The sequence below is a fragment of the Hylobates moloch genome, unplaced genomic scaffold (genome assembly GCF_009828535.3).
Source record: "Hylobates moloch isolate HMO894 unplaced genomic scaffold, HMol_V3 SCAFFOLD_5, whole genome shotgun sequence".
Lineage (NCBI taxonomy): Eukaryota > Metazoa > Chordata > Mammalia > Primates > Hylobatidae > Hylobates > Hylobates moloch.
In genome coordinates, this window is record NW_026652280.1 from 101,194,418 (window position 1) to 101,219,782 (window position 25,365).

Here is a 25,365-nt window from a genome sequence, read left to right on the forward strand (position 1 = left end):
CCAATTTTTAATTGAACTATATGTCTTTTTATTGAGTTGCAAGAGTTCTTCATTTCATATATTCTACATACAAGTCTCTTTTCAGATATATGATTTGCAAAAATGTTCTCTCATCACGTGCATTTTTTACTTTTTTTTTTTTTTAAGACACAGGGTCTCACTTTGTCACTCAAGCTGCAGTGCAGTGACATGATCATAGGTCACTGTAACCTCCAACTCCTGGGCTCAAGCTAACTATCCGCTCACCTCAGCCTCCTAAGTGGCTGGGACTACAGTCACATGCCACCATATCCAGCTAATTTTTTTTTTTCTGTAGAGATGAGGTCTCACTATATTGCCCAGGCTGGTCTCAAACTCCTGGCCTCAAATGATCCTCTGGCCTTGGCCTCCCAAAGTGCTGGGATTACAGGCATCAGCCACCATGCTTGGCCTCACTTTTCTAATGACATCTTTTGAAGCACAAAAGTTTTTAACTTTGATTAATTCCAATTTATCAATTTTGTTACTATAGTTGTTGTTTGTACTTTTGGTGTCATATCTAATCTAAGAAACCATTGCCTAATCCAAGGGCATGAAGATTTATGCCTTTGATTTATTTTATGAGTTTTATAGTTTTAACTCTAACATTTAGCTCTCTGATCCACTTTGAGTTCATTTTTGTGGTGTGAGGTAGGGATCTAACTTCATTTTTGTGTTTTGGTTTTGTTTTGTTTTTTTCTTTTTTCTTTTCTTTTTTTTTTTTTGAGACTGAGTCTCACTCTATTGCCCAGGCTGGAGTGCAGTGGTGTGATCTCAGCTCACTGCAATCTCTGCCTCCTGGGTTCAAGTTATTCTCATGCCTCAGCCTCCCCAGTAGCTGGAGTTACAGGTGCCCGCCACCACGCCTGGCTAATTTTTGTATTTTTAGTAGAGACGGGGTTTCACCATGTTGGCCCGGCTGGTCTCAAACTCCTGATCTCAAATGATCTGCCTGCCTTGGCCTCCCAAAGTGCTGGGATTACAAGCATGAGCCACTGTGCCCAGCCTCACTTCATTTTTTTTACATGTTGGTATCCACTTGACCCAGCACCATTTGTTAAAAAGATTATTTCTTATACCTTGAGTTGTCTTGGCGCTCTTGTTGCAAATCTATTAACCATAAACATGAGAGTTTATTTCTGGACTCTGAAATCTATTCTATTAATCTATACATCTTTATGTCAGTACCACACTGTCTTGATCACTGTAGTTTTGTAGTAAGTTTTGAGGTTGGGAAGTATGAATTTTGCAGCTTTGTTCTTTTTCAATATTATTTTGGCTATTCTGGGTCCCTTGCATTTCCACATAAATTTTTAGGGTCAGCTTGTCAATTTCTGCAAAGAAGCCAGCAGAGATTTTGATAGGGATTGCATTGAATCTGTAGATCAGTTTGAGGAGTATTGCCATTTTGATAATATTGTCTTTTGATATATGAACATGGATGTCTTTCTGTTTATTTGTATCTTTAATTTCTTTCAACAATGTTTCCTGTTTAGAGTATACAGGTTTTACACTCATTAGATTTATTCCTAAATATTTTGCTTTTTTGATGCTATCATAATTGGAATTTTTTCTTTAATTTTTTTTTTTTTTTTGAGACGGAGTGTTGCTCTGTCACCCAGGCTGGAGTGCAGTGGTGCGAGCTTGGCTCACTGCAAGCTCTGCCTCCTGAGTTCACACCATTCTCCTGCCTCAGCCTCCCGAGTAGCTGGGACTACAGGCGCCCACCACCAAGCCTGGCTAATTTTTTTGGTATTTTTAGTAGAGACAGGAATTCACCTCGTTAGCCAGGATGGTCTCAATCTCCTGACCTCATGATCTACCCGCCTCAGCCTCCTAAAGTGCTGAGATTGCAGGAGTGAGCCACGGCACCCGGCCTTTAGTTTTACTTTTAGGCCAGGCGCTGTGGCTCACACCTGTAATCCCAGCACTTTGGGAGGCCGAAGTGGGTGGATCATCTAAGGTCAGGAGTTCAAAACCAGCCTGGCCACTGTGGTTATTTAGGAGTGTTTTTGTTTAATTTCCACACATTTGTGAATATTCCAGATTTCCTGTTACTGATTTCTAATTTCACTCCATTGTGATTAGAGAACATACTTTTAAATTTAAATCCTACCCACCCCCCAGCCTTTTTTTTTTTTTTTAAAGAATTATGGGTCCTGGCTGGATGCAGTGGCACATGCCTGTAATCCCAGCACTTTGGAAGGCCAAGGCAGGTGGATCACTTGAGCCCAGGAGTTGGAGACCAGCCTGGGCAACATGGCAAAACCCCATCTCTACCAAAAATACAAAAATTAGCCAGTTTCATAACCTGGTCCCAAAATAAATAAATAAATAGACAAAAATTTTTAAAAAATAAAGCAGGGTCTCAACCAGCCTGGGCAATATAGTGAGACCTTGTCTCTACAAAAAATTTAAGGCTGGGCACGGTGGCTCATGCCTGTAATCCCAGCACTTTGGGAGGCTGATGTGGGAGGATCACTTGAGGTCAGAAGTTCAAGACCAGCCTGGCCAACATGGTGAAACCCCATCTCTACTAAAAATACAAAAATTAGTCAGGTGTGGTGGCATATGCCTGTGAGTCCAGCTACTCAGGGGGCTGAGGTATGAGAATCGCTTGAACCCAGGAGATGGAGGTTGTAGTGAACCGAGATCACACCACTGCACTCCAGTTTGGGCAATAAAGCAAGACTCTGTCTCAAAAAAAAAAAAAATTAAAAATTAGCCAAGCATGGTAACGTGCTCCTGTAGTCCCAGCTACTGGGGAGGCTGAGGTGGGAGGATTGCTTGAGCCAGATAAGTGGAAGCTCCAGTGAGCCAAGATTGCGCCACTGCACTCTAGCCTGGGTGACAGAGTGAGACTCTGTCTCAAAAAAAAAAAAAAAGGAAAAGGAAAGAAGAAACAACAGAACAGGGTTTACCACCCTGTTGAGTCTACCACCATCTCTAAATTGCACTGGCTAACTTTTACCCTTAGTAACTGAACACAGCACAGCTGCAGTTTCATACCATGCATGACAAGGTAGCCACCCAGGAATTAAAGGTTCCTCATCCCCCACCCTTTCATCCTTTCTCGTCCCAAACCACCGTTTCTGTGCCACAGTGCCATTCTATCAAATCCCACCTCAATCACACCAATTGTTCAGGAAAAACTCTCAAACTGTGTTTTTCCTCTGCCCTCACACCACCACAACAATCATTAACACAGAAGATTTCTGTTTTATGAAAAATGTGAGAGAGGGAAGAAGAAAAAAGAAGACCTCTGTAACCAAATGTATGGGTTTTTTCCCCACACATCAAGCAGCAGACACCAGCTGGGTGTTCTTCAATTCAATTCTGACACTATCTACCTGGAGTTACTGTCAGATCTCACAGGTTGAGGGCTCAGTCCCCAAGACTGCCCCCACCTAAGACACAAGTTGCAAATCCAGGCCTCCAGAACTTCTGACCAACTGGCCACAGGTTGGGGTTCCCCTGACCTCTTTGGATTCAATTAATTTGCTGAAGTTGAGAAGTGAAGTCAGCTGGGCTTCTGGGTCCAGTGGGGACTTGGAGAACTTTTCTGCCTAGCTAAAGGATTGTAAACACACCAATCAGCACTCTGTAAAAACACACCAATCAGCGCTGTCTGTCTAGCTAAAAGTTTGTAAATGCACCAGTCAGCACACTGTAAAAATGGACCAATCAGCCCTCTGTAAAATGGACCAGTCAGCGCTCTGTAAAATGGACCAATCAGCAGGATGTGGGCAGGGCCAAATAAGGGAATAAAAGCTGGCCACCTGAGGCGACAGTGGCAACCCAGTCGGTTCTTTTTCCATGCAGTGGAATATTTGTTCTTTTGCTCTTCACACTAAATCTTGCTGCTGCTCACTCTTTGGGTCCACACTACCTTCATGAGCTGTAACACTCACCATGAAAGTCTGCAGCTTCACTCCTGAAGCCAGTGAGACCACGAACCCACCAGGAGGAATGATGAAGAACTCCTGATGCGCCACCTTTAAGAGCTGTAACACCCACTGTGAAGGTCTGCAGCTTCACTCTTGAAGCCAGCGAACTGATGAACCCACTGGGAGGAATGAACAAGTCCAGACGCGCCACCTTTAAGAGCTGTAACACTCAAGGTGAAGGTCTGCAGCTTCACTCCTGAAGTCAGTGAGACCACGAACCCACCAGAAGGAAGAAACTCTGGACACATGTAAACATCTGAAGGAACAAACTCCGGACACACCATCTTTAAGAACTGTAACACTGACCAGGAGGATCCATGACATCATTCTTGAAGTTAGCAAGAGCAAGAACCCACCAGAAGGAACCAATTACGGAAGCAAAGTGACTCATAGAACTCAGGGAAATATTTACTTATGTTTATTATAAAGGATATTGTAAAGGATACAGATGAAGAGATACATAGAGTGAGATATAGGCATGGGGTGTGGGGCTTCCATGCCCTCCCTGAGCATGCCATCCTCTGGGAATCTCCACCTGTTCAACTATCTACAAGCTCTCTCCAACTATTACTGAATTGTCTATTTCTTCCTCAATTCTGTCAGGTTTTGCTTCATGTATTTTGAGGCTCTGTTATTAGGTACGTATGCATTTACAATTGTTATATCTTTTTAATAGATTGACCTTTGGCAATACCACAATGCAATTCTGACACCAATATGCAGTTAGCTCAGACTCCACAGTTTTAAAGGCACAGTTCCCAACAAGACTGCCCTCACTTCAGATAATAGCTGCAAATTGAGGGACTCGCAGGCTACCCACACTTATGACCAGCAAGTTTGGTAATTTGTTAGAATGACTCACAGTTTCCTTATAAAGGATACAAATCATTTTGTATCCTTTGAGAAAAATCTTCAGAGAGTCCCAGACACGCAGCTTCCGTGCCCTCTCTCCGTGGGATTAGGATCTAGTGAAAACATATCAGTTGGAACACATCAATGTGTTTACCAAACAGGAAATTCCACTGAGTTTTGGTGTCCAATGTTTTGTTTTGTTTTTTGAGGCAGGGTCTCACTCTGTTGCCCAGGCTGAGTGCAATGGCGTGATTATGCTTGCTGCAGCCTCACTTCCTGGGCTTAAGTGATCCTCCCACCTCAGCCTCTAGAGGAGCTGGGACCACAGGTCTGTGCCATTACACTCAGCTAATTTTAAAATTTTTCTGTAGAGTCAGGGTCTCACTGGGTTGCCCAGGCTAGTCTTGAACTCCAGGGCTCAGGCAGTCTTCCTGTCTTGGCCTCCCAATGTGCTGGGATTGTAAGTGTGAACCACCATGCCCAGCTCCAGCGTTTTATTGGGATATTATTATGTAAACATGATTAATTGAATAATTGGCCATGTAGTTAAACTCCATCACCAGCCCTCCTCTTTTCCCTGGAGGTGGGGCTGCTATCACCTGACCCAAAACCTCACCCTTCTAATCACATGATTGGTCTTTCTGTCCTTATCCAACTCCATCCTGAGTCATCTCATTAGCATAAACTCAAGTGTTATCCAAGGGGGCCACCATAAATAACAGACACAATCCTATTACTCAAGAAATTCCAAAGGTTTAGGGGTTACCTCCCAGAAACTGAGGACAACCTCTTTATTATAGATTATTATTTTATCATTATAAAATGACCTTTTCTTTAGTAACAATTTTTGTATTAAAGTCTATTTTGTCTGATGTTAGTGTGACTACTTCAGCTCTCTTTTGGCTACTGTTTGCGTGATACATCTTTTTTTTTTTTCCATCCTTATACTTGTGACCCATGAATGTCTCTTGCAGACAGCATATAGCTGGGCCATTTAAAAATTTCATTATGCTAATCAGACTTTTCATGGAACATAAAATTTATTTACATTTAATGTAATTACTGATAAGGTAGGCATTATGTCTGCCATTTTGCTGTTTGTTTTCTATATGTCATATGTCTTTTCTGTTCCTCTTCTTCCATTTCTTCCTTCTTTTTCTTTTCTTTTTTCTTCTTCTTTTTTTTTTTTTTTTCCAGAGGCACAGTCTTGCTCTGTTGCCCAGGTTGGAGTATGGTGGCACTATCTCGATTCACTGCAACTTATACCTCCCAGGTTCAAGCAATTCTCCTGTCTCACCCTCCCAAGTAGCTGGGAATCCAAGAGCACATGCCACCATGCCCAGCTAATTTTTGTATTTTTAGTAGAGATGAGGTTTCATCATATTGGTCAGGCTGGTCTCAAACTCCTGACTTTGACTGATTTACCTGCCTTGGCCTCCCAAAGTGCTGGGTGTTTTTGTTGTTGTTGTTGTTATTTATTTATTTATTTGAGATGGTCTCACTTTGTTGCCTAGGCTGGAGTGCAGTGGTGCCATCTCTGCTCCCTGCAACCTCTGCCTCCTGGGTTCAAGCGATTCTCCTCAGAATTTCCTCCCAAGTAGTTGGGACTACAGGTGCATGCCACCGTGCTTGGGAAATTTTTTGGTATTTTTAGTAGAGACAGGGTTTCACCATATTGGTCAGGCTGGTCTCAAATTCCTGAATTCCTGACCTCAAGTGACCCACCCGCCTCGGCCTCCCAAAGTGCGGGGATTACAGGTGTGAGCCACTTCGCCCAGTCATTTCTTTCTCCTTCTTCTTCCTTTTTTTTTTTTCGAGATGGAGTCTTGCTCTATCGCCCAGGCTGGAGTGCAATGGCACGATCTTGGCTCACTGCAACCTCCGCCTCCCAGGTTCAAATGATTCTCCTGCCTCAGCCTCCCGAGTAGCTGGGATTACAGGCATGCGCCACAATGCCTGGCTCATTTTTGTATTTTTAGTAGAGATGGGGTTTTGCCATGTTGGCCAGGCAGGTCTCAAACTCCTGACCTCGGGTAATCCACCCATCTCGGCCTCCCAAAGTGCTGGGATTACAGGTGTGAGCCACCATGCCCGGCCTCTTCCTTCTTTTGTGTTAGACATATTCAAGTGTACCATTTTAATTGTTTTATTTTTTCTTTTACTATATTTTTGTGTATATGTGAATGATGTTTTACTTAGCCACTTTTGTTTACAACTGAAACTCTAGGAATTCAAAATTAGCATCCTTGCCTGTGAGCTTTCCTTATAAATAACAAAAATGTTTCAGCCTTGTGTTCCACATTGTCGTGCTATGCTTTGTCCAGATGAACCTTTATGAGCCTGCTGCTCATATTCTGTTGCCCATAATTTCACATGGGAAGACCAAGTGATCTTGACCTTGAACAAGAGATCTTGACCTTGAATAAGAGATCTTGACCTTGACCAAGATCAATGGTTTCATTGTGTACAGCTATTAGAATGCAGCTCCTGGGACATTTTTGCTTTTTTTTTTTTTTTTTTTTTGTATGGCTCTTTTGAATTGGCTTAGGCAGAATTCTCCTCTAACAAATAAAGATAATGTGCTTCCCATTGAACTTTTTCTCCCATTCACATGCTAGCTAGAACTTAGATTTTCTGGAAAGATTTCAGTTGAGATATGGGGACAAACATTATGATAGTTTGTGACTACCACCAACTTCAATTTCTTTGGCTGCTGTTCTATTCAACTCCCTTAGCTGAGCCTTAAGGTCCGAGTTTATTTCCAGGTTAAAGAAGAGCCTGAGAAGCCAGGTGTGGTGTCGGACACCTGTAGTCCCAGCTAGTTGGAAGCTGAGGTGGGAGCTTGCTTGAGCCCAGGAGTTTGCTCCTAGCCTGGGCAATATAGCAAGACCCCATCTCAAAAAAATTTTTAATGTAAAATTTTTATTATTTTATTTAATTTTTAATTTTTTTTTGAGATAGGTTTTCACTCTATCACCCAGACTGTAGTGCGGTGGTGCAGTCATAGCTCACTGCAACCTTGAACTCTTTGGCTCAAGTGATCCTCCCACCTCAGCCTCCTGAGTAGCTGGGACTATAGGCATGAGGTACCATGCCTGACTAATTTTTATTTTTTGCCCAGGCTGGTCTTGAGCTCCTGGCCTCAAGCAATCCTCCCACCTTGGCCTCCCAAAGTTCTGGGATTACAGACGTGAGCCACCATGCTCAGCCAAAATTTTTGTTTAAAGGAAAGAAAGGAAGTACTCCAAAATTCTTTCCTTACAAAATAAATAAATAAATAAATAAATAAGAAAAGCCTGAGCAATGCCGGCCTCAAACTTATTCAGCTTTTCATCACTGGGCTTCATGATGAACTGCATGGCCTTCTTGTTTAGTGTTGGCTTAGGGAGCTGTGTTATTTTGAGTGATTTTATTAATTATTGCCCTAAGGATTACAATTAACATCTTAATCTTTAGTAACCTAGTTTGACATCATACCAACTTAATTTCAGTAGTGTATAAAACCTTTGCTCCTATATAGATCCATTTCCTGTCCCTTGTTTGTGCTGTTTTTGTCATATAAATTACATTTTTATATACTATGCCCATCAAACCAGTAAATATATATATTGTTTTCTTTTTCTTTTTGAGACAGATTCTCACTTCGTTGCCCAGGCTGGAGTGCAGTGATGTGATCATTGTTCACTGCATTCTCTGCCTCCCAGGCTCAAGTGATTCTCCTGCTTCAGCCTCCCAAGTAGCTGGGATTACAGGTGTGTGCCACCACATCCAGCTAATTTTTGTATTTTTAGTAGAGACAGGGTTTCACCATGTTGGCCAGGCTGGTCTTGAACTCCTGACCTCAAGTGATCCACCCACCTCGGCCTTCCAAAGTTCTGGGATTACAGGCATGATTCACTGTACCTGGCCTTTTTTTTTTTTTTTTTTTTTTTTGGAGATAGGATCTTCCTCTGTTTTCCTGGCTGATTCATGGTTCACCGCAACCTCCACCTCCCTGGCTCAAAGGATCCTCCCACCCCAGCCTCCCTAGTAGCTGGGACTACAGGTACACGAATGCCACTGTGCCTAGCTAATTTTTGTAATTTTTTTTTTGTAAAGATGAGGTCTCGCTGTGTTGCCCAGGCTGGTCTTGAACTCCTGGGCTCAAGCGATCCGCCCACCTTGACCGCCCAAAGTGCTGGGATTACAGGCTTGAGCCACCACACAGCCTATAATTATTACTTTACATAATTTTTTTTTCTTTTTTTTGAGACTGAGTCTGGCTCTGTCGCCCAGGTTAGAGTGCAGTGGTGTGATCTTTGTTCACGGCAACCTCTGCCTCCTGGGTTCAAGCAATTCTCCTGTCTCAGCCTCCCAAGTAGCTGGGACTGCAGACACATGCCACCATGCCGGGCTAATTTTTGTATTTTTAGTAGAGACGGGGTTTTACCATATTGGTCAGGCTGATCTCAAACTTCTGACCTCAAGTGACCTACCCACCTCAGCCTCCCTAACTGCTGAGATTATAGGCGTGGGCCACCGCACCCGGCCATATATTTTTCTTTTAAATCAGATAGAAAAAAAGAATAATTACAACTGAAAATACATTTATACTGTCTTTTATATTTACCTATGTAATTATCTTTTCCAGATTATTTCTTCATGGTGATTCAAGCTACTGTCTAGTGACCTTTCATTGCAGCTTGAAGGACTCCCTTTAGTATTTCTTGTAAGACAGATCTGCTAGCAATAAATTCTCTCCATTTTTGTTGGATCTTAGAATGTCTTAATTTCTCCATTTTTGAAGGATTATTCTGCCCAATATAGAAGTGTTGGCTGGCAGTCTTTTTATTTTATTTTATTTTATTTTATTTTATTTTATTTTAATTTTCTTTTTATTTATTTTTTTGAGACCGAGTATTGCTGTGTCACCCAGGCTGGAACGATCTTGGCTCATTGCAACCTCCACCTCCTGGATTCAAGCAATTCTCGTGCCTCAGCCTCCTGAGTAGCTGAGACTACAGGCCCACACCACCACGCCTGGCTCATTTTTTGGGTTTTTAGTAGAGACGGGATTTCACCATGCTGCCCAGGCTGGTCTCGAACTCCTGAGCTCAGGCAATCCACCTGCCTCAGTCCCCCAAAGTGCTAGGATTACAAGCACGAGCCACCGCACCTGGCCCTTTTTCTTTTATTTTGAATGTGTCATCTCACTGCCTTCTGGTCCCCATGGTTTCTGATGAAAGATCAGCTACTAATCCCATGGAAGATCCCTTATGAGGGGTGAATCTCTTCCCTTTCTGTTTTTATGATTCTGTCTTTAACTCTGGACAGATTGATTATGATGTGTCTATATGTAGATCTTTTTGAATTTCTGCTTGATGTTGATGGATTGATGTTGTTTGAGCTTCTTGAATGTTTAATGTTTTTCATCAATTTGGTAAGTTTTGGCCATTATTTCTTCAAATATTCTTTCTTCCTCTATTCTTCTATCTCCTCTCCTTCTAGCACTCCCATTTTGCATATACTGGTACGTATGATGGTGTCCCACAGGTCTCTGATGTTTGTTCTTTTTTTCATTCTTTTTTCTTTTTATTCATCAGACTAAATAATCTCAGTTGACCTAGCTTCAAGTTCTCCAATTCTTTCTTCAGCCTGTTCAAATCTGCTGTTGAATTCCTCTAGTTAATTTTTCATTTCAATTATTGTACTTTTCAACTTCAGAATTTCTTTTTGGTTCTTTTTTTGTTGTAACTTCTGTCTCTTTGTTGGTATTCTCTATGTAATATGATACCACTTTTGTATTTTCCTTTAGTTATTCAAACGTGAATACCTTTAGTTCTTTGGACAATAAAGTTAATTAGAAGTCTTTGGCCAGGTGCAGTGGCTCATGCCTGTAATCCCAGCACTTTGGGAGGCTGAGGTGGGTGGATCATGAGGTCAGGAGTTCAAGACCATCCTGGCCAATCTGATGAAATCCTGTCTCTACTAAAAATACAAAAATTAGCCGGGCATGGTGGTGCACACCTGTAGTCCCAGCTACTAGGGAGGCTGAGGCAGGAGAATCGCTTGAACCTGGGAGGTGGAGGTTGCAGTGAGCTGAGATCGTGCCACTGCACTCCAGCCCGGCAACAGAGTGAGACTCTGTTTCAAAAAAAAAAAAAAGAAGTCTTTGTCTGGCCCAGGCATGGTGGCTCATACCTGTAATTCCAGCACGTTGGGAGGCTGAGGTGGACGGATCCTTTGAGTCTAGGAGTTCGAGACCAGCCTGAGTGACATGGCAAAACCCCATCTCTACAAAAATACAAAAATTAGCCATGCATGGTGGTGCATGCCTGTAGTCCCAGCTACTTGGGAGGCTGAGGTGGGAGGATTGCTTGAGTCCAGGAGGCAGAGGATACAATGAGCTATGACTGCATCACTGCACTCCAGCCTGGGCAATGAAGTGAGACTCCATCTCAAAAAAGAAAAAAAAAAAAGAGGTATTTGTCTTGTAAGCTGAATGTCTGGGCATTCTCAAGGACAGTTTCTGTGGAAACTGCTTTTATTCTCATATATGGACTATACTTATTTCTTTACATTTCTAATAATCTTTTGTTAAAAACTCAACATTTTGTATAATATAATGTAGCAACTCTGAAATCAGATTCTTCCCCTCCCCTGGTTTTGTGGCTGCTTGTGTTTTTTATTTTTGCTGAGACCATTTATTTAGTGTCTTTTCTGAACTAGTTCTGTAACATCTGTACTCTTTGACCTATGTGGCCACTGAAAGTCTCTGCTTAGTTAGCTTCATGGTCAGCTAATTATTGGCAAATATTTATTTGTGTTCCTGGTATTTTTATTGAGATTATGTTAAATTTATTTATTAGCTTGGAATAAGTGGAATATTTATGATGTTGAGTCATTGAGTCATCTTGTCAAAGAATGTGTATATGTGTGTGTATATATATGTATATGTGTGTATGTCTCACATGTATATGGGAGCTTAGAGACATGTTTTAAAATTGCTGTACAGCTCATACTTTTTTAAAACAAATTTTATTTACAAGCTCTGTTCACTGAAAGGGCCTACAACCCAATAGTGATGTACAAACATCTGGGTTTCTAAATACTAGTCCCCATTTAAATGAATCAGAGCATCTTGGAGAACTAGTTGATTCCAGCTCAATAGGGAAATTGCACAATGAGTCTCAAACAACTTGTGTTAGAAAGCAAAGAAGTGCTCAGAGTAATGGTGACTTCTCAAAAAGAAGCTGGCTTGAAGGGACCCCTACTTTCCAAACTGTAGATAATTTGAGCATCCAAAAAATAATGGCAGAGGGTTGAAAAATTACCTATTGAGTACAATGTTTACTACAGTAAAAGCCCAGACTTCACCATTGTGTCATACATGCATGTAAGAAATCTGCACTTGTACCCCTTAAATATATCTTTTAAAAAATAATGACAGAAATATCAACTAAAAATTCGTGATCCCAGCGGGGTGCGGTGGCTCATGCCTGTAATCCTAGCACTTTGGGAGGCTGAAGCAGGTGGATCACAAGGTCAGGAGTTCAAGACCAGCCTGGCCAACATAGTGAAACCCCGTCTCTACTAAAAGTACACAAAAAATTAGCCAGGCGTAGTGGCAGGCGCCTGTAGTCCCAGCTACTAGGGAGGCTGAGGCAGGAGAATCACTTGAACTGGGGAGGCAGAGGTTGCAGTGAGCCGAGATTGTGCCACTGCACTCCAGCCTGGGTGACAGAGTGAGACTCTGTCTCAAAAGAAAAAAAAATCATGATCCCATAGTGATGCTCAAGATTATAAGAGAAAAATGAAGGAAGAAAGAGACAGAAGGAGGGAGAAAGAGAAGAAAAATTAATTGAGGAAGGAAGACAAGGAGGGATGAAAGAGAAAAAAGGATGCTCTTTTCCAGGAAAATACCAGCTTATATAAAATGAATCATAGAATTAGAAATTTATGATTTTGTAATCCCCCTTGTAATAACTGATCCTGGCAAAGATCATCAATGGATATTAAGACTAGTAGGTGAAAGCTTGTTGGGAAATGGGATAGTCTCAAGATTTCGAATTATCACCCACAGAGGGGAAACCATACCTTTATACTGGAGAGATCTCCAGTGGCAGTCACCACCTTCAGCAGATAATCAAATTTGGCATCACTAATAGTGGTACAACCTGATATTATGTGCAAGTAAATTTTTAACAGACTCTCCAAAACAAAAAACAGCAACAAAACAAAACAGGGGGACCCAATTTGTAACATGTGCCAAATTCTATGTTAATACTCCCATCATGGCCAATTTCAGGTTACCAATATGATATCACTATTCAGAGTTGTCAAGAGATGCTAACAATCAGCTTACCTATGAGCCTGCTCCAGTATAACATTAAATTTATTTATTTATTTATTTATTTAGACAGAGTCTCACTCTGTCGCCCAGGCTGGAGTGCAGTGGTGCATTCTCGGCTCACTGCAACCTCCACCTCCCAGGTTCAAGCGATTCTCGTGCCTCAGCCTCCCGAGTAGCTGGGATTACAGGCATGCACCACCATGCCCGGCTAATTTTTGTATTTTTAGTAGAGACAAGGTTTTGCCATGTTAGCCAGGCTGGTCTCGAACTCCTGACCTCAAGTGATCCGCCCGCCTTGGCATCCCAAAGTGCTGAGATTACAGATGTAAACCACCACGCCTGGCCCTTATTTATTTATTTATTTGAGATGGTCTCACTCTGTCACCTAGGGTAGAGGGCAGTGGTGCAATCATAGCTCACTGTAACCTTGAACTTGGGCTCAAGCAATCCTTCCACCTCAGTTTCTCAAGTAGCTGCAACTACAGGTGCACACCATCATACGTGACTAATCTTTTTTTATTTTTTGTAGGGATGTGGGTTTCATACTTTGGGAGGCCAAGGTGGGAGGATTGCTTGAGCCCAGGAGTTCAAGACCAGCCCTGGCAACACAGTGAGACCCCGTCACTACAAAAAATAAAAAAATTCTTGCAGCAGTAAGGTGATATCACATTGTGATTTTGATTTGCATTTCCCTGATTATTAGTGATGCTGAGCATTTTTTCATATGTTTGTTGTCCATTTGTATATTTTCTTTTGAGAATTGTCTGTTCATGTCCTCAGCCCACTTTTTGATGAGGTTGTTTGTTTTTTTCTTGCTAATTTGTTGGAGTTCATTGTAGATTCTGGATATTAGTCCTTTGTCAGATGTATAGATCATGAAGATTTTCTCCCACTCTGTGGGTTGTCTGTTTACTCTACTGACTGTTCCTTTTGCTACTCAAAAGCTCTTTAGTTTAATTAAGTTCCAGCTATTTATCTTTTTTTTAATTGCATTTGCTTTTGGGTTCTTGGTCATGAAATCCTTGCCTAAGCCAATGTCTAGAAGGGTTTTTCCAATGTTATCTTCTAGAATTTTTATAGTTTCAAGTCTTAGATTTAAATCCTTGATCCATCTTGAATTGATTTTTGTATAAGGTGAGGGATGAGGACCCAGTTTCATTCTCCTACATGTGGCTTGCCAGTTATGCCAGTACCATTTGTTAAATAGGGTGTCATTTCCCCACTTTATGCTTTTGCTTTCAAGAATGGCCATAATTTCCAGGCGCGGTGGCTCACGCCTGTAATCCCAACACTTTGGGAGGTCGAGGCGGGCGGGTCATGAGGTCAGGAGATCAAGACCATCTTGGCTAACACGGTGAAACCCCGTCTCTACTAAAACTACAAAAAAGTAGCCGGTCCTGGTGGCGGGCGCCTGTAGTCCCAGCTACTTGGGAGGCTGAAGCAGGAGAATGGCATGAACCTGGGAGGTGGAGCTTGCAGTGAGCCGAGATCTCACCACTGTGCTCCAGCCTGGGCAACAGAGTGAGACTCCGTCTCAAAAAAAAAAAAAAAAAAAGAAAGGAATGGCCATAATTAAAATTAAAAAATAATAGATGTTGGTGTAGATATGGTGAACAGGGATCACTTCTATGCTGCTGGTGAGAATGTAAACTAGTACAACCACTATGGAAAACAGGGTGGAGATTCCTTAAAGAACTAAAAGTAAAACTACCATTTGATCCAGCAATCCCACTACTGGGTAGCTACCCAGAGGAAAAGAAGTCATTACATGAAAAAGATACTTGCACACACATGTTTATAGCACACAATTTGCAATTGCAAAAATGTGGAACCAACTGAGATGCCCATCAATTAACGAGTGGATAAAGAAACTGTGATACACACACACACACACACACACACACACACACACACACACACACACACACCACACACACACACACACACACACACACACACACACACACACACACACGATGGAATACTACTCAGCTATAAAAAGGAATGAATTAGGGCCGGGTGTGGTGGCTTATGCCTGTAATCTCAGCACTTTGGGAGGCCAAGGTGGGCAGATCACAAGGTCAGGAGATTGAGACCATCCTGGCTAACACGGTGAAATCCCGTCTCTACTAAAAATACAAAAAAATTAGCCGGGCATAGTGGCACGCACCTGTAATCCCAGCTACTTGGGAGGCTGAGGCAGGAGAATTGCTTGAACCCAGGAGGCGGAGGTTGCAGTGAGCCGAGATTGTGCCGCTGCACTCCAGCCTGGGTGACAGAGCAAGACTCTATCTCAAAAAAAAAAAAGGAATGAATTGATGGTATTTGCAGCAACATGGATGGGATTGGAGACTATTATTCTAAGTGAAGTAGCTCAGGAATGGAAAACCAAACATCGTGTGCTCTTACTATTAAGTAGGAGCTAAACTATGAGGATGCAAAGGCAAAAGAATGGCACAATAGACTTTGGGGACTCAGGGGGAAAGGTGGAGGGGGGTAAGAGATAAAAGACTACATGTCGGGTCCACTGTATACTTTTTGGGTGATGGGTGCACCAGAATCTCACAAATCAACACTGAAGAACTTACTCTTATAACCAAATACCACCTGTTCCCCCAAAAACTTATGGAAATAAAACAATTAAAAAATAATAAAAATTAAAATTAATAAAAATTAAAAAAAATTATCCAGGTGTGGTGGCACGCGCCTGTAGTCCTAGCTACTCAGGCAACTGAATTGGGAGGATGGCTTGAGCCTGGAAGGTTGAGGCCGTAATGAGCCATGGTCACACTGCTATGCTCCAGCCCATGCAACTGAGAGAGACCCTGTCTCAAAACAAAACAAAACAAAACAAAACAAAACAAAAACTGGCCTGGACTTTACAAAAAATTCAATAGCATGAAAAACAATAACAAAAAAGGGCAAATGTGCCTTTTCTAGATTAAAATATACCAAAGAGGTAAACAATCAAATACAATGCATACATACACCTTGATTAACTTCTAGATTTAAACTAAAAAACATATAAAAACATTTTGGGGCAAAATTTTGGGGAATGAAAATATTGACTATACATTTGCTGACATTGAATTAGTGTTAATATTATTATGTGTGATATCCTGTTTCTTACATAGCGGAATGTTCTCATATTCTTAGGATACATGCTGAAATACTTAGGGGTGAAGTGCAATGATGCCTACATCCACAAAACAAAATAACAGCCATATATGGAAGGTGAGGAAGGAGAGGGAGAGAGAGAAAAGGCAATGTAACTAAATATTAAGAACTGGTGAATCCAGGTGAAGTGTATGTATATAGGTATTTATTATATTGTTCTTTCAATAGCTACAAGTTTGCAAATTTTTAAGGTAAAAATATTGAGAGAAAACTCGATTCCTAGCTTTAGAGATATCTTACTACTCCTTAGGCTATTGATTTTTAAATTGTTGTTTTATTACTTTTTATTTTAATGCAGATTCCTGTATCAAGACTGAGGGACACAGTCCTGGAACTAGCAGTGTTTGATCAACATAGGAGAAAGTTTGATAATTTCAGTTCGCTAATACTAGAATGGAAATCCTCCAATGAAACACTAGCCCATTTCGAAGATTATAAATCAGTGGAAATGGTAGCAAAAGACGATGGCAGTGGGCAGACCCGGTTACATGGTATTGTGAAAATATACAAGTCTTTTCGTATACCTGAGTGTTTTTTTGTTTGTTTGTTTGTTTTGTTTTGTTTTGTTTTTTGCTTTAAGTTCTAGGGTACATGGGCACAATGTGCAGGTTTGTTACATATGTATACATGTGCCATGTTGGTTTGCTGCACCCATTAACTTGTCATTTACATTAGGTATATCTCCTAATGCCATCCCTCCCCCATCCCCCCACCCCATGATAGCCCCTGGTGTGTGATGTTCCCCGCCCTGTGTCCAGGTGTTCTCATTGTTCAATTCCCACCTCTGAGTGAGAATATGTGGTGTTTGGTTTTCTGTCCTTGTGATAGTTTGCTCAGAATGATGGTTTCCAGCTTCATCCATGTCCCTACAAAGGACACGAACTCATCCTTTTTTATGGCTGCATAGTATTCCATAGTGTATATGTGCCACATTTTCTTAATCCAGTCTATCATTGATGGACATTTGGGTTGGTTCCAGGTCTTTGCTATTGTGAATAGTGCTGCAATAAACATACATGTGCATGTGTCTTTATAGTAGCATGATTTATAATCCTTTGGGTATATACCCAGTAATGGGATGGGTGGGTCAAATGGTATTTCCAGTTCTAGATCCTTGAGGAATTGCCACACTGTCTTCCACAATGGTTGAACTAGTTTACAGTCCCACCAACAGTGTAAAAGCGTTCCTATTTCTCCACATCCTCTCCAGTATCTGTTGTTTCCTGACTTTTTAATGATCGCCATTCTAACTGGTATGAGATGCTATCTCATTGTGGTTTTGATTTGCATTTCTCTGATGGCCAGTGATGATGAGCATTTTTTCATGTGTCTGTTGGTTGCATAAATGTCTTTTTTTGAAAAGTGTCTGTTCATATCCTTTGCCCACTTTTTGATGGGGTTGTTTGATTTTTTCCTTGTAAATTTGTTTAAGTTCTTTGTGGATTCTGGATATTAGCCCTTTGTCAGATGGGTAAATTGCAGAAATTCTTTCCCATTCTGTAGGTTGCCTGTTCACTCTGATGGTAGTTTCTTTGGCTGTGCAGAAGCTCTTTAGTTTAATTAGATCCCATTTGTCTATTTTGGCTTTTGTTGCCATTGCTTTTGGTGTTTTAGTCATGAAGTCCTTGCCCATGCCTATGTCCTGAATGGTATTGCCTAGGTTTTCTTCTAGGGTTTTTGTGGTTTTAGGTCTAACATTTAAGCCTTTAATCCATCTTAAATTAATTTTTGGATAAGGTGTAAGGAAGGGATCCAGTTTCAGCTTTCTTTTTTTTTTTTTTTTTTTTTGAGATGTAGTCTTGCTCTGTCACCCATGCTGGAGTGCAGTGGCACGATCTTGGCTCACTGCAAGCTCCACCTCCCGGGTTCACACCATTCTCCTGCCTCAGCCTCCCGAGTAGCTGGAACTACAGGTGCCTGCCACCACACCCAGCTAATTTTTGTCTTTTTAGTAGAGACGGGGTTTCATCATGTTAGCCAGGATGGTCTCGATCTCCTGACCTCATGATCTGCCTGCCTCGGCCCCCCAAAGTGCTGGGATTACAGGTGTGAGCCACTGTACCCCACCCAGTTTCAGCTTTCTACATATGGCTAGCCAGTTTTCCCAGTACCATGTATTAAATAGGGAATCCTTTCCCCATTTCTTGTTTTTGTCAGGTTTGTCAAAGATCAGACGGTTGTAGATGTGTGGTGTTATTTCTGAGGCCCCTGTTCTGTTCCATTGGTCTATATCTCTGTTTTGGTACCAGTATCATGCTGTTTTGGTTACTGTAGCCTTGTAGTATAGTTGGAAGTCAGGTAGCGTGATGCCTCCAGCTTTCTCCTTTTTGCTTAGGATTGTCTTGGCAATGAGGGCTCTTTTTTGGTTCTATATGAACTTTTCCAATTCTGTGAAGAAAGTCATTGGTAGCTTGATGGGGATGGCATTAAATCTATGCCCATTTTCACGATATTGATTCTTCCTATCCATGAGCACGGAATGTTCTTCCATTTGTTTGTATCCTCTTTTATTTTGTTGAGCAGTGGTTTGTAGTTTTCCTTGAAGAGGTCCTTCACATCCCTTGTAAGTTGGATTCCTAGATATTTTATTGTCTTTGTAGCAATTGTGAATGGGAGTTCACTCATGATTTGGCTCTCTGTCTGTTATTGGTGTATAAGAATGCTTGTGATTTTTGCACATTGATTTTATATCCTGAGACTTTGCTGAAGTTGCTTATCAGCTTAAGGAGATTTTGGGCTGAGATGATGGGGTTTTCTAAATATACAATCATGTCATCTGCAAACAGGGACAACTTGACTTCCTCTTTTCCTAATTGAATACCCTTTATTTCTTTCTCTTGCCTGATTGTCCTGGCCAGAACTTCCAACACTATGCTGAATAGGAATAGTGAGAGAGGGCATCCCTGTCTTGTGTCAGTGTTCAAAGGGAATGCTTCCAGTTTTTGCCCATTTCAGTATGATATTGGTGGTGGGTTTGTCATAAATAGCTCTTATTATTTTGAGATACGTCCCATCAATACCTAGTTTAATAAGAGTATTTAGCATGAAGGACTGTTGAATTTTGTTGAAGGCCTTTTCTGCAACTATTGAGATAGTCATGTGGTTTTTGTCTTTGGTTCTGTTTATGTGATGGATTACATTTATTGATTTGCATATGTTGAACCAGCCTTGCATCCTAGGGATAAAGCCAACTTGATCTTGGTGGATAAGCTTTTTGATGTGCTGCTGGATTCGGTTTGCCAGTATTTTATTGAGGATTTTCGCATCAATGTCCATCAGGGATATTGTTCTAAAATTCTCTTTTTTTGTTGTGTCTCTGTCAGACTTTGGTATCAGGATGATGCTGGCCTCATAAAATGAGTTAGGGAGGATTCTCTCTTTTTCTATTGATTGGAAAAGTTTCAGAAGGAATGGTACCAGCTCCTCTTTGTACCTCTGGTAGAATTCAGCTGTGAATCCGTCTGGTCCTGGACTTTTTTTGGTTGGCAGACTATTAATTATTGCCTCAATTTCAGAGCCTGTTATTGGTCTATTCAGTGATTCAGCTTCTTCCTGGTTTAGTCTTGGGATGGTGTATGTATCCAGGAATTTATCCATTTCTTCTAGATTTCCTAGTTTATTTGCGTAGAGGTGTTTATAGTATTCTCTGATGGTAGTTTGTATTTCTGTGGGATTGGTGGTGATATCCTCTTTATCATTTTTTATTGCGTCTATTTGATTCTTCTCTCTTTTCTTCTTTATTAATTTTTCTAGCGGTCTATCAATTTTGTTGATCTTTTCAAAAAAACCAGCTCCTGGATTCATTGATTTTTTTTTTTTTTTGAGACGGAGTCTCACTCTTTTGCCCAAGCCAGAGTGCAGCGGCACTATCTCAGCTCACTGCAAGCTCTGCCTCCCAGGTTCATGCCATTCTCCTGCCTCAGCCTCCTGAGTATCTGGGACTACAGGTGCCCGCCACTGCGCCTGGCTAATTTTTTATATTTTTAGTAGAGACGGGGTTTCACCGTGTTAGCCAGGATGTTCTCAATCTCCCGACCTGCTGATCCGCCCGCCTCGGCCTCCCAAAGTGCTGGGATTACAGGCTTGAGCCGCCATGCCCAGGGATTCATTGATTTTTTGAAGGGTTTTTTGTGTCTCTATCTCCTTCAGTTCTGCTCTGATCTTAGTTATTTCTTGCCTTCTGCTAGCTTTTGAGTTGTTTGCTCTTGCTTCTCTAGTTCTTTCAATTGTGATGTTAGGTTGTCGATTTTAGATCTTTCCTGCTTTCTCTTGTGGGCATTTAGTGCTATAAATTTCCCTCTACACACTACTTTAAATGTGTCCCAGAGATTCTGGTATGTTGTATCTTTGTTCTCATTAATTTCAAAGAACATGTTTATTTCTGCCTTCATTTCATTGTTTACCCAGTAGTCATTCAGGAGCAGGTTGTTCAGTTTCCATGTAGTTGTGCAATTTTGAATGAGTTTCTTAATCGTATATCTGAGTGTTTCTACACTTATTTTCTTTCCTTCTTTTTTTTTTTTTTTTTTTTTGAGACAGAGTCTCACTGTGTCACTGTGTTGCCCAGGCTGGGGTGCAATGGTGCTATCTCGGCTTACTGCAACCTCTGCCTCTGGGATTCAAGCAATTCTTGTGCCTCAGCCTCCTGAGTAGCTGGGACTACAGGCACGTGCCACCATGCCCAGCTAATTTTTTGTATTTTAGTAGAGACCAGGTTTCACCATGTTGCCCAAGATGGTCTCGAGCTCCTGAGCTCAGGCAATCCACCTGCCTCGGCCTCCCAAAGTGCTAGTATTACAGGCATGAGCTGCCACACCCAGCCCTAAATATTTTCTTATGGGCAAGAGTTTTATTTTAGATTTTATCACATATCACCTTTTATATTTGACTCTTGTATTTTTTAGAAAACATGAAGGTAGTTTTCCTTGTTTACAAAGCTAGGGCTGAGGGGCCAACATTTCTTACAAGAACATAAAATTAAATAAATTTTAAAATATATTTATTTTTCTTTAGAGACAGGATATTATTCTGTCTCCCAGGCTGGAGAGCAGTAGAGCAGATCACAGTTTACTATAACCTCAAACTCTTGGACTGAAGTGATACTCCTGCCTCAGCTGCCCTAGTAGCTAGGACTGTAGGTGCATGCCACCAAGATCAGCTAATTTTTTAATTTTTTGTAGAGACAGGTTCTCACTACGTTGCCCAAACTGGTCTCAAACTCCTGGCCTGAAGTGATCCTCCTACCTCAGCCTCTCAAAGTGCTAGGATTACAGGCATGAGCCATTGTGCCTGATTTTATTTTATTTTATTTTATTTTATTTTATTTTATTTTATTTTATTTTATTTTATTTTATTTTATTTTATTTTATTTTATTTTATTTTATTTTATTTATTTTATTTATTTATTTATTTATTTGCTGAGATGGAATCTCGCTCTGTCTCCTAGGCTGGAGTGCAGTGGCGCAATCTCAGCTCATTGCAACCTCTACCTCCCGGTTTCAAGCGGTTCTCCTGCCTCAGCCTCCCGAATAGCTGGGCTGACAGGCCTGCACCACCTCGCCCGGCTAAATTTTTAGTAGAGACAGGGTTTCACCATCTTGACCAGGCTGGTCTCAAACTCTTGACCTCAAGTGATCTGCCTGCCTCGGCCTTCCAAAGTGCTGGGATTACAGGCGTGAGCCACCGTGCCCAGTGCCTGACTGAATTTTAAAATGTATTGACTGCCTACTATTTTCCTAATATTATTTATTTGTTAGTAAATATTTATTGAATGGCAACATATTTATTGAAAGGTCCTCTGCTAGGCACTGGAGATGATGAATGAGACAGACATGGCTTCTGCCCTAATATACTTATAGTCTAAGGCAGACTATCGCTGGAGAAGCCAGACTTTAAACATTACAACTGTGTTAAGTGCAAATACAGGAAGACTTGAGAGCTTCAGGGGGACCTAACCTCGTCTTGAACAGGGAAGGCTACCCTAAGAAAGTGACATTTATGCTGAGACCTGAAGTGGTGACAGGAAGAGGAAATAGCAAGAATGAGCTCAAGAAGGTGAGTGAGACTAAGTCAGAGAGGCACGAGGCATAGATGAGGTTCTAAAAGGGCAACAAGCCCTCATGCCCAAGTGCTTATTAAGCTTCTGCTTGTGTCATATTTGCTGATGTCCCATTCACTAATGTAAGTCACCTGACAAAAACCAGAGTCAAGGTGGGTGGGACTACACAAAGGCGTGGATACCAGCAGGCATGATTCACTGTGGACCATTAATATAACTGTTTAGGCCAGGTGCAATGGCCCATACCTGTAATCCTAGCCCTTTGGGAAACTGAGGCAAGAGAATCACTTAAGCCCAAGAGTGCAAGATCAGCCTGGGCAACGTAGTGAGACCCCCTACCACCTCTATTAAAAAATAATAAAATATTATTTAATATATTTTATGCATATAAAATATGTAGACATGTTATATAATTTATATATAATATATACATATTATGTATAATATACCATATCATACATATATATAATATATGTATTTTAGTGCTCTCTATTACATTGAATGGTTCTACATCTACCCAAATGCTCATACCAGAAATCTAAAAGTTAGCTTTTGTACCACTTTCTTCTACACCGGAAGATGATTCTTCTTCACAATACAAGTCTGAATATCTCTCTTAAAATCCTTTTTTGGTTGCTATTTACTGAACTCTCATGACATGCCAGGCACTGCACTAACTACTTTATACACTTTTTCACATAATCTTCTAACCACCATGAAAGATTGGTATTATTATCCCCATTTTGTGAATTTATTGATTTATCAAATATTTATTTAGTTCTTACTATAACTGGCTCAGTTTTAGGACCTAAGATTACAAAGGTAAATAGATGAAGCAGCAAGCTCTCTGACATCGAAGCCCGTAGTCCTGACCACTGACTATACTGTCACCCTATTGTCTTCAGAGACTCCCCATTCTTTCAGGGTAAAATTTGTACGTTGTGGCTTAACAGACTGACCCTGTTTACTTCTTTGGTTTCACCTCTTATTACTATCCACACATATCCTATATTTTTCTCACCCTCAACAACTTTAGATCCCTAGCTATGACAAGGCTTGTCATTCTCCTTTCCTTTGCATATATTGCATATGTTCTATTTTCTTAAAACATGCTTTTCTCGCATCTTCACTGGGCTGAAATCTTCCTCTAGGGAACCTAGGAGTTTTCTGTCCCTCTATATTCCCAATCTGAAATAAATATTCCTTCTTTGTGCTCTTATATACTCTATGTGCTCTGTGCATACTTCTATAATAGCATTTATCACACTGTATTGCAGTGATTGGTTTACTACTCAGTCTCCCCTCACTAAACTGTGGGTTTCTTCGAAGGCAAGGATTGTGTTTTCTTCTTAATTTCTGTATTCTAATTACCTAACATAGCAACTAGCATGTAGTAGGCCCTCAATAAATATTTGTTGAATGAATGTGGCATCACGAGAAACTGCCTCACAGATTTGGGCATGATTATATATTGAGGACAAAATTAAAACTGACCTAAGTGAAGTGGCAGATTCATGTTTGTTAAATTAAAAAAAGAAAAAAAGGCCAGGTGTAGTAGCTCACACCTGTAATCCCAGCACTTTAGGAGGCTGAGGCAGGAGGATCACTTGAGCTGAGAAGTTCAAGACCAGCCTGGTTAACATAGCAAGACCCCGTCTCTACAAAACATTAGCCAGGCATGTTGACGTGCACCTGGGGTCCCAGCTACTTGGGAGGCTGAGGTGGGAGGACTGCTTGAGCCGAGTAGGTAGAGGTTGCAGTAAACTGTGATTGCACCACTGCACTTCAGCCTGGGTGAAGAGTGAGACCCTGTCACATACACATACACACACACACACACACACACACACACACACACACACACGGAAAAAGAAAAGAGAGAGAAAGGTGAAGAAAGAGGAAAGAAAAGAAAGAGAAAGAAAAATGAATGATTAAAGCAGAGTCAGAATATGGAAGCCTTCAAATACAAGTTTAAGGAGTTTGGATTGATCTAATTAAGAACAGTTAGCCATTTAAAAACTTTGTTAAGTGACTTACATGACATGTAAATGTAGAGAACAGTTTAGGAGAATGAAAGATGAAAGATCCCAAAGGACTATATCCCTTTCTTACTTCCATTTGTAAATTGGACAAAAAATTACACTTGTCAGCCTATTTTTAGACTCATAGACCATCAAAGCTAGAAAGAATTTTAGATTTTGCCTGGCCCAGTCCCTCATTTAATAAAGGAACTAAGAGATAAAGTGTTTGCTCAGGGTCATATGGATACATGTTGGCATGGTCAGCACAAAAACCCAGTTTTCAGGCTGGGCGTGGTGGCTCGTGTCTGTAATCCCAGCACTTTGGGAGGCCTAGGCGGGCAGATCACGAGGTCAGGAATTCGAGACAAGCCTGGCCAACGTAGTGAAACCCCATCTCTACTAAAAATACAAAAATTAGCCAGGCATGGTGGCACGTGCCTGTAGTCCCAGCTACTTGGGAGGCTGAGGCAGGAGAATCGCTTGAACCCGGGAGGTTGTGGTGAGCTGAGATCACGTCACTGCACTTCAGCCTGGGCAACACAGAGACACTCTGTCTCAAAACAAAAACAAAAATAAAAACAAAAAACAGTTTTTTCTTGTGTATTTCCCCATTGAGAGTTTTTCCTCCCCTGCAATAAGGCACCATTTGGAAAAACTGTGGCAGAATGTGGTTTTCTAGAAACACTTGCGTATTCTACATGTTATTGTTTCTCACAGGGTATTTTTCTGCATGTTTCCAGGTCATCAGATCCTTAAAGTACATCAGATAAAAGGGACTGTACTCATTGGAGTCAATTTTGTGGGCTATTCAGAGAAGAAACGCCCAAAAGTGAGTGGAGATTATAATACAAGAAATATAAATTAAATAATTGGAATGTAAAGCTCTTCTTTAAAAGTTGTACAACTGGCCGGGCACAGTGGCTCACGCCTTTAATCCCAGCACTTTGGGAGGCCGAGGTG

At 41.2% G+C, this 25,365-nt stretch overlaps 1 protein-coding gene across 3 annotated transcripts in view; it reads left to right on the forward strand.

Moving 5' to 3' along the window:
- The window catches only part of NUP210L (nucleoporin 210 like), a 150,527-nt gene that overhangs the window by 65,624 nt on the left and 59,538 nt on the right, over nucleotides 1–25,365 (forward strand). For all 3 annotated transcript variants that reach the window (XM_032154498.2, XM_058439250.1, XM_058439251.1), the window contains exons 17-18: nucleotides 16,625–16,817; nucleotides 25,146–25,234. In XM_032154498.2, the coding sequence (XP_032010389.1) occupies nucleotides 16,625–16,817; nucleotides 25,146–25,234 (282 nt within the window). The remainder of the gene's footprint in view (nucleotides 1–16,624; nucleotides 16,818–25,145; nucleotides 25,235–25,365) is intronic.